Raw genomic sequence first — 16,536 nt, forward strand, 5'->3', positions numbered from 1 at the left:
AAAAATAATTATATGTCAAGTAAATAAAGTATAAGAAATGTGTAAAATAAATAGAAATAATCAACAAAGTCGTATTCATAGGACGGGTTCACAATTTTTCAAGTTTGTTTTAAAACAATAGTCAGGTGCCCAAATGAACATTGAAATTGTTTTTTCTTGCTGTAATCATTCCTCCTGTTCATACTGACCATTAGAAGATCCCTTCATGATGGACTTACAATAAAAGTGATGGGGGACAAAATCCACAGTCCTCCTTCGATGCAAAGATGTATTTCAAAGTTTATCTGAAGCTATTTGAAGCTTCAGTCGTCGAAATAAGTCAAATCAAGTAGATATCTTTCAACATTACAGTATTTTTAGTGCCAATGTCCCTCTTTTTGTTACTGTACTTCCACTGCAGCTCAACAGGGAAACACAAAGAGGGAATTTGATGCTAAAAAGGGAAAGAATCTTGCCTTATGTAATTTGGAATTTACCAATTGCAAGTATAAGATTCATTACGTAACACAAAGGTTTATTCTTACCTACCTTTGTTCTTACTGTCCCTAGCCACAGTTCGTATAGAGATTTATTAAAGATAAACTTCTCTATGTCTTTCTGTGATCTTGAAACATTTCAGGCCAAAACCGACATTATCACATTAAATTATTACATGCCACAAATTACTAAAGCTAAACAAACAAATGAAATAAAAAATATTCTATGTAAAAAAGACAAAAATCAAATCAAGTCAATTTATTTATAGAGCACATTTAAAAACAACAGACGATGACCAAAGTGCTTTACAGAGAGATTCAATTATGGGATTATTTGATTGATGATTACAATCGAACAAAAAGACAGGATCAAAATAACAACACAGACATAAATAAGACAGAAAATCAGATAAAATCACAACACAAACAACAGATAAAATACAAACAAATAAAAGCCAGAATGTGGTCAGCCATCTCTTCATGATGACAATTAAAAGGCTAAAGAGAAGAGATGGGTCTTTTAAAGATATCAACGGAGGGAGAAGATCTAATCGTTAGTGGCAAACTATTCAAAAACTGAATATGTTGCATGTAGGTTAAGTTGATATTCTCTTAAAATAAAAGCTATGATAATCACACAGATTGTGCCCTAAAAATGGATTTTAGTATCTTGATCTTAACATTTACAACAAAATGAAAACAAAGTGTATTTTTTAACAGTATTTATTTCGTTATGACATTTATCGGGCAACAGAAACCAGGGTGCAGGTCTGTGCGGGAGCTTCCTTACTGAATTGCCTCTTTTTTTGAGTCAGCAGCTGCAGTGCTTTTGCATGAACACTAGGCGGCAGCAGTAAATTAGAAGATTATTTGGCTGTGAACATTTTGTCAAGGACCACAAAATCGATTTTTTCCCCCCCACGCACAAAAAGTTCCAGAAGAAAGATGAACAATTTGTCATGCAGACGACAGCGGTGGGTATATTATAGTATACTCTTATGTGGTTTTTGATCCTACTTATGGAGATTAAAGATAATGAAAATCCAGATTGCACTGTCTGCCTTTTATATAAATATGAAGGCACAGACATATTAACACTGAAATGCTGCAAGTCTATGATTACTTTAATGCAGTTTACTTCTCTTCAGTTCAACTTAACTGCATTTTGTGACTAATTTACACAACTACACAGACTTTTTCTCATCATGGAAAACAACAACAGTTGGAGGTGAAGTTGCCGGTGCAGCATATTGTAAATAATTCAAGTCAAATCATTATACATCTAATTTGAATAGCAGCAATCATATTGTCAACATAAGAATTTGTGAAGACTCAAAATCATGGAGAAGAAGGCAGCAGCAGTTTATTTATGTATTGTCTATGTTTCTTTAAAGGTAGATGCATTTTAATTATTCACATGTGTTATTTCTGTGCCACAAAGCAATTCAGTCAATACTTTTGATCATCCGCTGCTCTTTTTGAAAAAAAAAAAAGAAGCTGGAGAAGTAACTCATGACCTTTAAGCTGGAGAGTAAGATCTTTCTCTCCTCTACTGACAATGAACTGGACTGTGTTGAGGTTTGAAAACTGGTTTATGCACAGTGAACTGTGCTATAACATTCATCTACTTTTGGTTTGACATGTCCAGCTTGACATAGTCAGCAACTTATTTATTATTTATGAAGCAGCCACTGATGCCACTTCCCAGTGAATCATGAATGCAAGGATTTTTTTTAAAATTTCTATCTTCAGTAAGGTGCCACCAAGTTCAGAAAAACTGACTGAGCTGTCTTGGGCCTCAGAAATAAAGTTTAAATTCTTAAATGATGGTGTTCTCCTTAAACCCTCTAAAGTATTAGACAGTTTGGATGAATTGTCTTTCTACCGGTCATGTCCATCTGATGACAAAGGCTAGACAGTTTATAGTATATATATTTTGAAAATGAGCTCTCATGATATGTTTCTTTATGTGTAACGGTCCTTTAAGAAAGAGTTTTCTAAATGTCCCTAAAATGACTTCAAATCATGAAAGAATAGTGTCTTTAAATGGCTCTGAGTCTTATTATCAGTTTAAAAATGACAACCAATATACTAAATAACTAGAATAATGTAGTAATAACATGTAATAATGCTGCTATACTGTATACTAACGATTGAGTATCATAGAAACACTTGAAGTCCCTCCAGGAAAATTAAGATAATTGTTGTTTTAAATGAGTGAAAGCCAGAAATAGCTCTATAGATAATATATTTAAAGATTTGGATTCAGTGTTTATATTGGACTTTGTATCAGTTTCCACTGGTATATTATCATAGCTTGTATTAGTGCAATTTAAACTAATAATAATTATAATAATCCAGAATCCACTGATAAATGCAAACCACCAAGTAATGGTCTTGGTACCAAATGGGAAAAAATGAATGAGATGTTATGCTTAAAATGTCTGTCCGTAGTGGGAACCATTTCCTTTAATGGTTCCATTGTTGTCTTCTTTTTTATACTGTAGGGGATATTGCACAGTTGTGGAACAGCTCTACAGCTGATGCTGACAGGTGAGTGTCAGGATGTGACTCTCAGATTCTTCCAAACACATAAATGTTTTTATTTCTCAAGAGACTCTGTCACTTTCAACAGTGTGTGTCTCTGCAGTCAAAGAAATGCCAGTGGTGAGAGTGTTCAGATTTTGGTAAAAGTAGCAATACCACAATGTAAAAATACTCCAATTTTAAGTAACAACTCAAGTACAGAAGTATTAGCAGAAAATGTTATTTAAAGTATTTAAAGTAGTCATTATGCAGAATGGACCAGACAGTATTACATTTTTGGGTCATTCTTATTGATGCATTAACATGTGCATTACTTTAAGTACTGTTATAGTTAGTTGAGGTGCTTAGTTAGTTTAATCTATAATAATGCATCATATTTAATAAACTGGTCACGTTTTGTATGTAAAATCTTAATCTAAATAGTAAATCGAAACTATAAATAAATGTAGTAAGGTAACAGTTAGTCCAGTGAAATGTAGACATATAAAGTAGCATAAAATGGAAATACTCAAGTACAAATACCTCAATATTGTACTTAAGTACAGTAAATGTACTTTACTTTCATCCTTTCATCCTTTACTTTCTACCATCCTCCGTCACGTCTCACCCTGTGTCTGGTTTTAAGCCATTGCTCGCCTTTTTCTCTGTTAATGATATCTGATGTACCCTTGATCCGGTGGGGGTCTGGGAGTGGGGAGGGGAGGGGAGGGGAAGGGGAGGGGGTGAATTAGTAGGGCTATGCTGACGAGCTCGCCTCCTCTGCCAAGGCAGCGGCAGCACGGCGGCGGACATTACATCAGTGCGCCAACCTCCTCCTTTGTGATTGAGATTGTAGGAGCTGTGCTGAGCTCAGCATGTTTTTTTCCTGGGGGCCTCATTTAACTCTGCCAAACGGTCCCCCGTTTAATTTTTCAAATGGAGAGCAGCCTGAGTCACTGTGTGATGGGTCCAAGCCACACTGTGGACTCTGCGCTGGCACATGGTGATGGTGGGGAGGGGGGGTAAAGGGAGGCGGAGGTGTTTTAAGGAGTAGAGGCGAGTGTGAGTGCGCCCGCTTCTCTACCCATTCATGGTTTTCAGTTTGTTTCAGTCACACAGCAAGGAGCGAAGTGTTGCTGTTTTCACCATGATATGGTTTATCTTAGATTGAGACTAAATTCATTTCTTTGAATAATATCCTGATGTGATGGCACCAGTGCAGACAGTTATTTAGATTTTTTTTTACTTTGTGGTGTTTAACTGAGATGCAGCCCTTACTCCTGTGATGTCAAGAAAATTGCAGGTGCAGTCTAGCACTATATTTATAAAATATACAATTAATTTTGCATCCTGAGTGTCTAAAGATTCCCCCCAAAAGTCCCACCCCTTGTTTCTTAAAATAGGTCAGCGATGTGATTCAGCCTGGAAATGACTGGACTAATGGGCGGGAAAGGTGGCTGCTCTGCCAAGGTTGCATTAAGCTGGCAGCTATCCTATAACAAGGCAGGTCAGGGGTCACCGGCCGCACAGCAAGCGAAGGAAAACCATCTCAGCCCCTCCCCTCCCTCGATAAGTTTTATGAGACCGAATACTATACAGTATGTCGTCATTGACTTTAACATTTCCTATAGCAAAGGCCAGGCCGTGCAGTGTTGGGGTGTGAGAGAGGAGGTGATGTGGGAGTCTTGCAGAGATCCTCTTCGTTGCCGTCAGTTTCCTGGTGTTGACGAAAGCGCTTATGCAGCATTTCAGTGGCAAATGGCTGAAGAGGCTTTTTCTTGCTCAAAAAAAAAAAAAAAAGGCACTACATTGTGGGGCACTTAATAATATCAGCAGCAGCTAGATAGATAGTCTCATTGCTCAGTCTATGAACCTAAGAATAGACAGCTAATATGGAGGCTCTTTCATAAAGTGCATACATACCTTGTCTTCTGTCTCTATAATGATTAATATGACACAAACCGGTCTGCTTTAAACCACCTGACGCCAACAAGCCATACATACATAAATACATACATACATACTGTCTTTGAGTCATTCAAATTGTCGGCAAACAGTAATCAAGTGCTGTTTCCTGTAAGACGGAAATGCAGTCCTGGAAGCAGTTGATTTCAGTCATTATGTTAACAGTGATTCAAAATTTCCTATCCATCATATTCATTGTTTTAATGCCAGGAAATGCACCCACACCAGTCCTGGAGTACCAGAATCCATCATTTTAATGTATTGATCGCATCTGAGTAGCTCACAGAACAGTTTCGAAACTTTTTGGAGTTGCATTGGTGGAGTCTTTTCATACAAACAAAAAAATATATTGATACCATGATGGAATTATGTCTAAAAACATAAATATCCATAAGAGGTATAAAGCACAATGCAACAGAACAAGGTCAGATTTTGTAGAGTTCATTTCATCAGTAAAAAACAGGAATACATTTACACACAAGTCCTGATTACTGTTCAATAATAAATTTATTCAGTGTTTGCTCAGTGCTTGCAAAAGTTTAAGATATACAATAAAATGTACAATAAATTCTTTACAGTTTGGCTTTCAATATCTCTTAAAAGAGGTTGTTGACTGACTACAACACTAGCTGCTGGGAAACCCCTTCACCACTCAGAATTGTATCCATAAAACTTTCTATAAGCGCTGATGGGATGTTCTTCTTGAACACTCAACTCACTCACTCACACATTTGTTGGTTAGTTGTTTGTTATTGTTGTTATGCCGTTCATCACCACAGGGTCCCAATGACTTTAATGATCCCCTGACTTTTCATCGAGCTCTTCTGAGAGATCAGACTCTGCATGTCTTGTCCAACAGGTACAGGAGACTTCTAAACTAATGACCGAATTCCCATCAACCACAATCATGGGCCATTTTTTTACATTAAAGTTTTACGGGTGCGTCAAAAACACAGGCCTGTATGTTTTATTTTTTGCTTTGTTTTTTTTCTCTCAATTAATTTAAAGATAAAACGGATTAATGAAACTGTCTTATCACTTTATCTGAGGGCAGATATAATTTTTACTATCAAGTGAGGACAGAGTTACATCACCTTCCAGTATATTAACACTCATTTGGTAAAAAATGACTCATATGATAAGGGTCCAGACATTTAATCACTCATCTACACATGATAAACAGTGGCCTGGTTCAGTTATGGTTGAATAAAAGTCACTTTTGTTGCCTTAGAGAAAAATGTCTCACCATTTCTGTTCGACTGCCAGCTATTTGTGTTTGTGAGACACAAATCTGTTATGGTCAAATTGGCCATAGAATTCACTTGGTATTTATTTTATTTAAAGGAAGTGGATTATATTATTTATCTGTGTATGCATCTAGTTTGCTTATTAGACTTTTTTTGTTGCTGCCGTCTGGTGCAGAATGAGGCACAATGGTTTGCATATGTCTCTTCATGTGGGGGCAGTATTAGATGTAAGGAGGTCTTACTTACTTACTGGGATTCACATGAGCATTGTATGCAAGCTGAGTCTGACATATCCTAAGGACGGGCATTGCAAACTAGCTTAGGCCAGTGGTCCTCAAAGTGGGGTCCAGGGATCCCCAGGGGTTCTTGAGGGGGTTCTAGGGTGTCCCCAGAGGAAAATCAATTTTCACTATAATTCCACCCATAAATAACACAATGACAGAATATATGACTATTTTGGTCATTGGTTTCATACATTTTCTGTTATAAAACATTTAAAAGCAAAAATCTTATCAAATGAGTGACCCGGGGACAAAATCTTATCAAATTGGGGCTGGTGGTCTAATTTGTGTCAGTTTAGGGGTCCCTGATGTGAAACATTTGAGAACCACTGACTTAGGCTATAAATGCTGTGGTCTGTGGCATAAGTTCATGCTATACTTATCCCTATACAAATAAAAATGAAATAAATTTAGTTAACATGGCCTTTCCTCTACAGGCCCCAGGATGAACTTTACATTTTTTGCCCCACTTGTGGTTAAGATCTAATAATAACAAAGTTTCTCCAGTTTGTGTTTAGTTCACTATTTAACATTCCCTTGTAATGAGCATTGTGGCCACAGAGGACTGTTTGCATTATTACAAACTTTTAGTCTTTGCTTAAAATCTGCTTGATGCACATTTATGAGTTTCAGTCTGTTGATTTGATTGAAGCAAACATAACAAACAAAGGCTTAACCAGACAAAGAAATGACTGTGCATATAATTATAATACAATTAGACAAAGAAGAGCTTGCCTCCATTCCCGATTGATGTTTTAAAAATTGTCTATACATCACAGAAAATACAGTGATGTAAAGATTTTTGAGTTTTGATCATAACACAGTCTGAACTCATTTGAAAAATAATGCACCAGAAGCATTATTTCATTTATCATGTCTTGTCAGTGTCAATGCAGAAACATCTAATGATGCCAAGCCTATAGAACGGAGGCATCCAATCATTACTTTGGCTCTCCAGCAAACGCTTAAACATTAATTGCATTTGCTTATCTAGCACTGCACTTTTTGGAATAAAACTAATGCGAGTGGTCACTTCTGTCAAATAGCACTGCACTGATCTGTTTGATATACTGAATTCATATTTGACAGCAGCAAACCAGCAACCCACCAACCCCAAAAAAAGACAACAACAACAAAAACAACAACAAAAACAAAAAAACAATTGATACCACAAATCAACTCAAGCATCGTGATTGAGTTAAGTTGACTGTCAGTCTATTTCTGTGATGACACACGACTCAGTGACAGCAAGTGCTGGAAGATGGCGGAGTTGGGAGGGATTTACAGCTCGCCTTCATCATGAGTCACCCTTTTCATTTTGTTGTTGGTCCTGATCAGATTTTTCTAGACAATGATGTAGATCACAGTGGATGAATGACATCAAAGCCAGTCTGCTGCGTGATACATCAGTATGATTTCTGACTCGTGTGAAGTCCACTTCAATGAGCTTCACATTGACGTCACACATAACAATCACTTGATTGATCGCAGTAAATTATTGACAAGATTGACAAACTATACATACAGATTAGAGTGACTGCTGCTGGACACTGATATTTGAGGGTTAAAAAAAGTATCACAATGATATATTGGCCAATATTACTTTTTTTTGATAAGGGACTACTAAATTTGGTTATTGGAGAATTTTGGCCAGTATGTGACAAATACAACAAAAGTACACTAACATTGAAAGAAAGACAAAAAATGTTAAGTTGATTTGGCAAAGGTGTTCGCAAACAGTTGTCTATTTACACATCCAACAGATACGTGACAACATTAGCATTCATTTGGAGTCATGTTTCTGGACAACTGATGAATGTAAGTCCAATGTTCACTCTCATTTTAGCTCTGTTTTGGTCTCCACCAACTCTTGAGGGAAATATTTGTCTCTTTGAGTGCTAAATGCTCCACTATGTTCAAAAACTAGTTGTTACTTTTGTCTGTCTGCTGTTTGGTGCTGGGTTGGTAGCGGCTTTATCAGAGCTTTTTGAAGAGAGCAAATCAAAACTGAGGTTTTAGGCTGCAAAAACCAAAACAATAAGCTGAAAGACAGTAAAACGCTCCATAGACCTAAAGAAAGCAACAGAGTCCGGTAATAATTCTCTGTATCACTACAAGCTCCTACTTTCAGATTACACATAGTCCTTCATCCATTGTTAATATAAAAATATTGATTAGAGCAACTTTAAATATATACAAATGTGTGATTTAATGTTTATTTTTAGGCACAAGTATATAGCCTAAAGCTACATATAAAAGCATTTATAGCTTTAGCCAATTTACAATATCCAGCCTTTAAAATACATAAATGCAACAAAAAAACCCCAATTTAAAATAGCACAAAATTTCAACAGGAAGCTATCAATTTATGAACATTAAATTAATGTTTTATGGTTAAAACTTAATACCAGCTATTTGAAAGGTTAAAATTTATGCCAAGTTTGTGGTTGGGTGTGGTCAGAAGTGTACTCTGTTGCACCTGTAACCACATGCAGTGATGTCACAGAATATTGACATAAACTGGAGTACACGTCAGGCTTGATCTGAAGGATGGGTTTACATTTCTCTCTCATAATTCATTACTCACATGCCTTATGTGCCTATTGGTTGCTCTAATTGCCTTGATGTGATTCCAATGTAAGAGATTGGGGACAGAATCCTCGGTCTTTGTTCCAAAAATGCAAGTAAAGACAGGACAGAAGACAGAGTAGGCAAAATCAGATGGGTATCTTCCAAAAGTTACAGTCTTTTCAGTGCAAAATAGTTTTGAGAATTGTTTTAAGACAAACTTGAAAAATATGAACTTATCCTTTAAAGCACTGCAGGTAAGCAAAAACAAGCCTCTCAGCTGGTGTCAAGGTAAAAATGTTCATACCTGTTCCAATTGGCCTCCTGTTTTTGGACAGTCGTTCCTGGTGTTGTATAGATGTTGTGTGTGAAGAATGAAAAAAAGAGAGCTGGAGGAAAAAACTCTTTCCTTTTGATTACTTTCTCACCTGGACAACTGCACACCTGGCCAAATGCTGTGTAAACTGGTCATGATTGTTGGGTTGTTGGTTTCGGAAAACAGTTACAAAAATTTTCGTAAGCAGCCCCCCAATTTTCAAAAAATAGCCTGTTATGGATAACTAATTAATCTTTATGTATTAACTAATTCTTCATTTAGCAGTGCTCTTTTGACATTTCTGTACTACTATTTCTTTTTACTGAGCAGTTGACATACTGTACACTGATACTGATCTGTGTTATCACTTATTATTGTCAGTGTCAGTCGGACTCTAAAATAGCAGTGTTTTAACTGTATTATTATTACAGGTTATTATTATTAACATTAACAAGTTTAAAGCTATAATATGTAATTATTCCGCATTAAAATGTCTAAAAACAACTAGACCTATGTTATATATTTTGTTGAGTTGTGTACTTACATTATCTCAAATGTTTCCAACAATTTTCAAACCCAGAGAAATCTGTAATTTTAATCAAAGTAACGGACAGTTTAATTTGGTCGCCTGTCAATGGTGTTATACCCCTCTACCAAAGAGTATAGTGCACAAGATGGATGCCTCGGCGCTGTGTTTGTCCGCTACAATGACATCTACCAAAGAGTAACTTACACACATACAAGATAATACATCGGCGTTGTGGTTGTTCCACAGAAACTGTTATAATGGACTTTTATTCAGTTTTAAGCCACATTTTCGTGATAAATTTTGGTCGTTTTTAACTATATCTTTTAGCTGGATGAAGGATTTTAGTCATTGGACATCTGGATCTTAAGTTATAAGAGAAATAAACCGAACAAGTGTTAGCAGCAGCTCAGCTAGCAGCCCCCCCAGGAAGTCCGGTGCTTGCCAAACATTGTTGGAGAAACACTGGTTTTTTAGGCGAAACTGCTTTATTCAGTGTTTTTACCTGTAATCACCCGGTCCGTTTCTTTTGGAGAGGAGGAGACCTCTGCAGGTAATTCAGCCCCCAGTAAAAACATCCCGAACGATTAACACTGGAGTAATCCTATCCCGGTGAAGCTGGTTGTTTAACAATGAAGACAACAACTCCCATGATCCCTTGCTACTTCACACCGTCATCACACTCCGGCTTTTGTTATTGTTTTGATTGAGAGACCCCTAGCGGCTGAAATTACATATTGTGAGTTTAAATAAAAAGAAGTAGATTTTTAAGATTTTTATATCTGTTTTATATTAAGAACGAATGATGAATTAATAGAAATAAGCAATTCAGTTATACGTAACATTTGTGAAGAATTGCTTAAGCAGTTATTCAAGCCTCTGAAATCCAATGAATTTCTACTTAGAAACATATCATGCAGTGTAACAGACAACTGAGGACAGCCAGACAGCAATTACTTTTATAGAATTAATTAAAATATCCCCCTGCTTTAACTTTCATGTGATGTGACCTTTGTGTGCTTAATGTAGAATTTATATGGAAGCTCATGGCTTACTATGGGCATGTGTGTTGGATTTAAATGAGTACAAGTTGCTATAAAAAGCCATTGACTGATTTGTGAGAGCCATTGCTATGTGATTATGTCATCAGCTTTATTCTGACATTGTATAAGTATGTATCATTGGTTACGACGGGGCAGGCATGACAGCACACGAGGACGGCAAGGCCCGCCAATCAATTTTCAAAGATGAAGAAGTCCAGCAAAGATTATACACAGAGGAATTCTAGGTCATAACTAAAGGTTAGCTCAATATAATATTTATGCTATTTGACATTCGGGCTCGTCTTGCGTGGAAATCCAATGAAATACAAGTCTGGACATATTTGGATGTCGTGAGGGAAAAGATATAATGGGAAAGAATATATGACCACTTCTTAAAAAGTCAGAAAAGTTTTTTTTTTTTTGCCTGGAAGAAGTGAGGAACATGTCAGGTTTTTATTCATAAACCTGCCCACTGGTGAAGGGAACATTTATTTGATTTGTCACCTAATGTGCTCAGGACACTTTGATGGCAACGTTCAGGTGGGCGTGTGATCAAGTGTTGTTCTGGAGACACCTGGCTGCTCTGGCTAATCTATTCATTAAACCCTCTTAATGGCCTCTTGTGCTTCAGGATCCATCATGTCACAACAATGGCTTTTATGAGTGAAGGGCACTTTTAACTGCATTTGACTGATTGGAAAAACTGTCTCATTTCGGGTGGTGGAGAACAAAAAATGCGAAGGCTGAACACACCGTATTAATTTCATTTCATTCGAACCATTAACTGGTAGACTCAATTACGTCAATGAGGGTGACATAACAAGGGAAAGAAGAGGTTCATGGGTCAGGAATTTGATGGTTCACAATTTGAGATATTTTCCTCTGAAAGAGAGAACAAGCTCTCCAAAGGTTGATGAGTACTCTTTGGTGAGACATGTGACAAACTTGTCTTAGACAGAAGGTACAGAAAGTACAAGAACAATGACAAAATAAGAAGGAAGAGGTAATGAAAGAATATGATACAAAAAGGCCTCAGAGAATTTTTTTTTTCACAAAAGATGATACAAGAAAAAACTGTGAGTGCACCCTGACAAACAAGAGAAACATGGTAGAGAGAGATGATTTTTGAGACATAGATTTAGATTTGAGTAAAACAATAAATCACATTACATATTTTTGCCTGTTGATGAAGATTTTCCTACTCAGTTTCATTGTAACTTGAGCATCTTTGAGCCCTACTGAGAGCCAAAAATTTCCATCTCTCAGCTTTGCTGCAGAGGCAGAAATGAAGGCAAATTCTTGGCTCATGGCCAAGCTTTATAACCGCATAACATTTAACTTTCTATAAATACCACGGGACGCGGTCCAAGTTGATCAAGTGTGATTGAATCTGAAATGATTCCAAAGATGAGAGCCAAGTTTCCTTAAGATACTTCAGAGGAACTGCTTGCCTCTGCCCAGCTTTTGACAGGGCACCAGCCTGAGTCACTCCACAGTTTCTTAAAGTCTGAGTAATTCAAGCAAAAATAATTGTTGCAATGCACAAAATCTCAAACAGGATTGTTGGTATCTTAAAAGGGCAGTCGATCTATATTTGTTGTTGCGTAAGTGTAGGTGATCCACAGTTTGTGCACAAGGGAATTCTTGGATGATGTCCTGAAATATTAGTTAAGTCATGTAATCAAAGGGGCTAATATTTCTACTGTTGCTACACCTGTCAGACTTTTTGTTTACAATAATAGCATTACCAGGTTTACCACTCAAAATTCTTTGCAAGTTTTTACAAAGGGGTGGTTGATTTTAGAAAAAGTAGACAAAAACAGGCTTCTTGTGACAGTCAATTTACCAGCAGAAATGCCAACTGTTGCTTTAGCTTGCTTGCTAATTAAGATAACATCAGCTCCAATGGTTGAAACACTGACTTTGGCTGCCTATTTAATGTTTCCAGCTGACTTTTGAAATGAGAACCTTGTTAAATGTAAATATGCACTTGATGCCTACAAACATGATATTCTAAAAAATTGAGACCAAAGCTACATATACCACCATTGTTATTGTATTGGTGAAATCGTGGCAAAGATGTGTCCATGTGAGTTGAAATGTTTCAACTTGAGCTTTATGAATCTGCCTCAAGTAAAAAGGAGAGTGACTGGAGAGAAATAACAGGAATAACCGAGTCTCTGGTGAGTTCTGAGTTCAGTTAGACACAAACACAGGCACATAGCCACAGACACGATCGATGTGTCGATGTTGCAAGCTAGCTTAAAGCTAACTTACGGTCGGTTTAGGCTATTGGGTGTTTAGGGCGAATAAACACAAAGGGTCCAGCGGTCAAACTTGTGTGAACTGTAGTGGAGAATTTCTTGATCACTCAATAAACACACAAAGAGGGCATTGTCAGGTTTTGAAACAATATAATCCTATAATACAATTAGAAGCACAATGCACCATATTTCTGAGAGAGAGCACATACCACCTAGAATTACCTTCTCTCTCTCTGGTGATTTGGCACTCAGCCAGTTCTTAAATACCCCTGTACAAACTCAAAGATACCCATAGCTAACCCTAAAGGTTAATGAACAACCATCAGATAGAAACAAGGGTCAAGAATTCAACTAGTCTAGGAGAAGTATTTCTTCTCAACCATATATGCCAGAATAACAGCACAAAGGTTTGAAGCAGCATCGGATAACAAAGTGACATTGTTATCACATTGAACTGAAGAACAAAACTCTATCCTCTAAAGGCCTGTCAGATCAACACATTAAAGAGACATAGAAATCTACATAAATATGAGTAGCCTTTCCACTGGCTCAGATAAAAATACAACAACATAAACTAACTGTTAAACAAAAGCTAAATAACTTACAGTCAACTGTCTCATCTTAAACAGCAATGAGCTACGTTTAAAATAAGCACAGCATGAATGTATGTAAAACAGATGTTAAACTAACACTGACCTCTTAGTTTGAGAACTACATTTATAAAATATATAATACATACAAAAAATACATCAAATGCTAGTGTTCTGTCTCACATTAGAAAAAGCTCAGTCTGTTATAGTTATAACCCTATTTGGCTGCTTATTGCTTGTATTCTTTTTATTCAAATAGTATGTTTCACTTTAATGTTACAAGAGGAAAGGCTTTTAGGATTGGGACTAATGAATGTGTTTGGCAAATGTAACTCTATATTTTGTAACGTTGGCTGGGGTTGCTGGTGTTTTAAAACCAAATCCAACAAAGAGCAGGAGCTGCTAACACTACACTGAACATGCTAGTTCTATATAAATGTAACCTGAAACCTCACCAAATAAAGTTAAAGATGTACCCTGTACAAGTAACTCTTGTTAGCCTCTCTACTGAAGATACTAGTTAGCTAGACATGATAATGATTGCAGCTTATGTCAGAGCATATAAACATACAATCCAGGCTACAAAAATGGTTGCTATGATTGGACAGTTGCTATGTGGGTAAGAATGTAGTGAACGGTCAGTTATTCAGTGTAGTAGGACTACAGTTGGCACTTCAATCAGTATAATTGACGGCACATGGTTGAACACCGCTTTGCTACTATTACTGTATCTGTATTTCAACACCTTGTTGTCATTTGGTGCTATACTGACTTCAGAGTTGGTCTGTAAAACAAAATTAAAATATTACAGATTTTAGCTTAGCCATGTGTGCATCAGCGTCTAGGATTGCAAGAGGTCCAGTCTGTTATTAGAAAAATGTAAGTGGATGAAATAAATGATTGAAGGATTCCCATAAGGTTTTATGTTGAGCTGGCAAGCATAATCGCTGCACAACTCAGATCCAATTCCACTATATTTCTGCTGGTCAGATCGCTTCATTCATTCTTGTGTAATCATGATAAATAGGTCTTCCAACAGGCACTTTTCGGAAATACAAACTATCCTTTGTGTTGCTCCGTCCGTCCACAGCATTTGTAAATGTCTAGCTATCGATTGCTGAGAGGTCTCTTTTTCTCGTTTGCTCCTTTTTCTTGAATGAATGTGAAGTGGATACAAGCAACTGCAGCTCAGACAGTGATGTCAGAGTTAGGGGCCAACATCCCTCCCACGCTGCAACGCTGAAGGTCCCTGATTGATGCGTTGAGGTTTCAACGATTGAATGTAATCTCCCTAATGTCTAGCGATGAACAACGGCAAACGCCTCGAAGCTTAGACCGCCCTGCATGCTCCTTGACAATTTACATGCTTCCTTAACTAATGACTTGTCCCCAAATGTTAGCATGACTTTCTACCCAGTCACTTGCCCCGCTGGTTTAATGGATATTCAAAAGTGTAGCACCTGTTAGACACTACATATCCTCCACTCCAACCTGTTCTTGCTAATCCCGGTGAACACACCATCCCAGGTGTTTAAACATAGTCCTTCGATTCCTTGATGTAAAACCACAAAGTGACACCAGTTCCACCACTTGAACTTGCATTTAATCAGGTGGCGAGCCTTCTTTGTGGTGGCAAGCCACTGATTAGATTTGGAGATTGAGAGCCATTACAGGAGGCTGCAGTTGGATAATGACTTAAGTGCTGTTTCGCCTTCCTTTCTCTTCAGGAAGTGATTTATCTGGATTGGTCTGGCCTTAACTGACTGGGAGGTGCCCAATGGTGAACAGTGCCATTCATAGATCATATCACCCTGCTCTGACCCTATCAACACTCCCTGTTCTTTCAATGGCGATTTATGGTTTCTGTACATGGAAAAGTATGACATTATGATACTGGTTATATTCACAGCTTGTGAGATGAGAGATCTGGCTTTCACTTGTTCTTGTCCTTCATGTTGCTCATGGACAACAGATGAAAATGAGCCTTTCTGGCTAACTGGCATATTTTCAGAAATGTCATTAATATGCACTGTCCCTGTCAAATAAAGTAATAAAATAAAAAAAAACTGAAAAATTCAAAACATTTATCTTGTTCCAGCTTTTCTCTACTTTATATCTTAGCAAATTGAATGTCCTTTGGTTTTGGGCTGTTGGTAGGTTCAAACAAGATAATTGAAGATATCCCATTGGATTCTGGTAACTGGGATGGGCATTTTTTCATAGACTGACCAATGAATCAATTAAATAGGAAAAATAATCACCACATTATAATAATAATTGTTTGCAGCCCCAAAGATGGTTGTCATAAAAAAGATTGACCTGAGTACTGACACATGATATGTTTGAATTGAATCAGATCTAGGCTACGTAGCCTTATGCTAAAGGTTTCGTTATGAAATTGACATTTTCCATTAATTTCCAGTGCCTCTGCTGCCTCACTTGAGTGACAAGATAACAGGTGAATTTGGATTTATTGTTAAAGTGAGGTAGAAAGTTAATGTTGTTAAGGAGAAAACAGTCCTACCTTTATCAATGGCGATGAATCCAAGATGCTTCTACACATTAGTTCTCGCTTGTTTCCTCTGTTTTTAGTTAACAAAGAGAACAACAATAGCCTGATTTGGTGAAGGCAACAGAGCGTGCAATTAGAGCTGCAACGATTATTCTAAATTCTTCTTGAATGTGAATATTTTCTGGTTTCTTTAGTCCATTATGATAGTAAACTGAACTTCTT

The 16,536-nt window shown here is 37.1% G+C and overlaps 1 protein-coding gene across 4 annotated transcripts in view; it reads left to right on the forward strand.

The window, feature by feature from the left end:
- The first annotated feature begins 1,319 nt into the window (after positions 1 to 1,319).
- Positions 1,320 to 16,536, forward strand: part of LOC121896694 (calcitonin-1-like) — a 30,768-nt gene continuing 15,551 nt past the window's right edge. For 2 of the 4 annotated variants that reach the window (XM_042410614.1, XM_042410612.1), the window contains exon 1: positions 13,038 to 13,131. In XM_042410614.1, the coding sequence (XP_042266548.1) occupies positions 13,048 to 13,131 (84 nt within the window). In that variant the 5' untranslated portion in view covers positions 13,038 to 13,047. Of the gene's footprint in view, positions 1,451 to 2,983; positions 3,030 to 13,037; positions 13,132 to 16,536 lie in introns of those variants that run through there. The other 2 variants (XM_042410618.1, XM_042410617.1) reach the window with 2 other exon arrangements.

The sequence above is a fragment of the Thunnus maccoyii genome, chromosome 5 (assembly GCF_910596095.1).
Source record: "Thunnus maccoyii chromosome 5, fThuMac1.1, whole genome shotgun sequence".
Taxonomy (NCBI): domain Eukaryota; kingdom Metazoa; phylum Chordata; class Actinopteri; order Scombriformes; family Scombridae; genus Thunnus; species Thunnus maccoyii.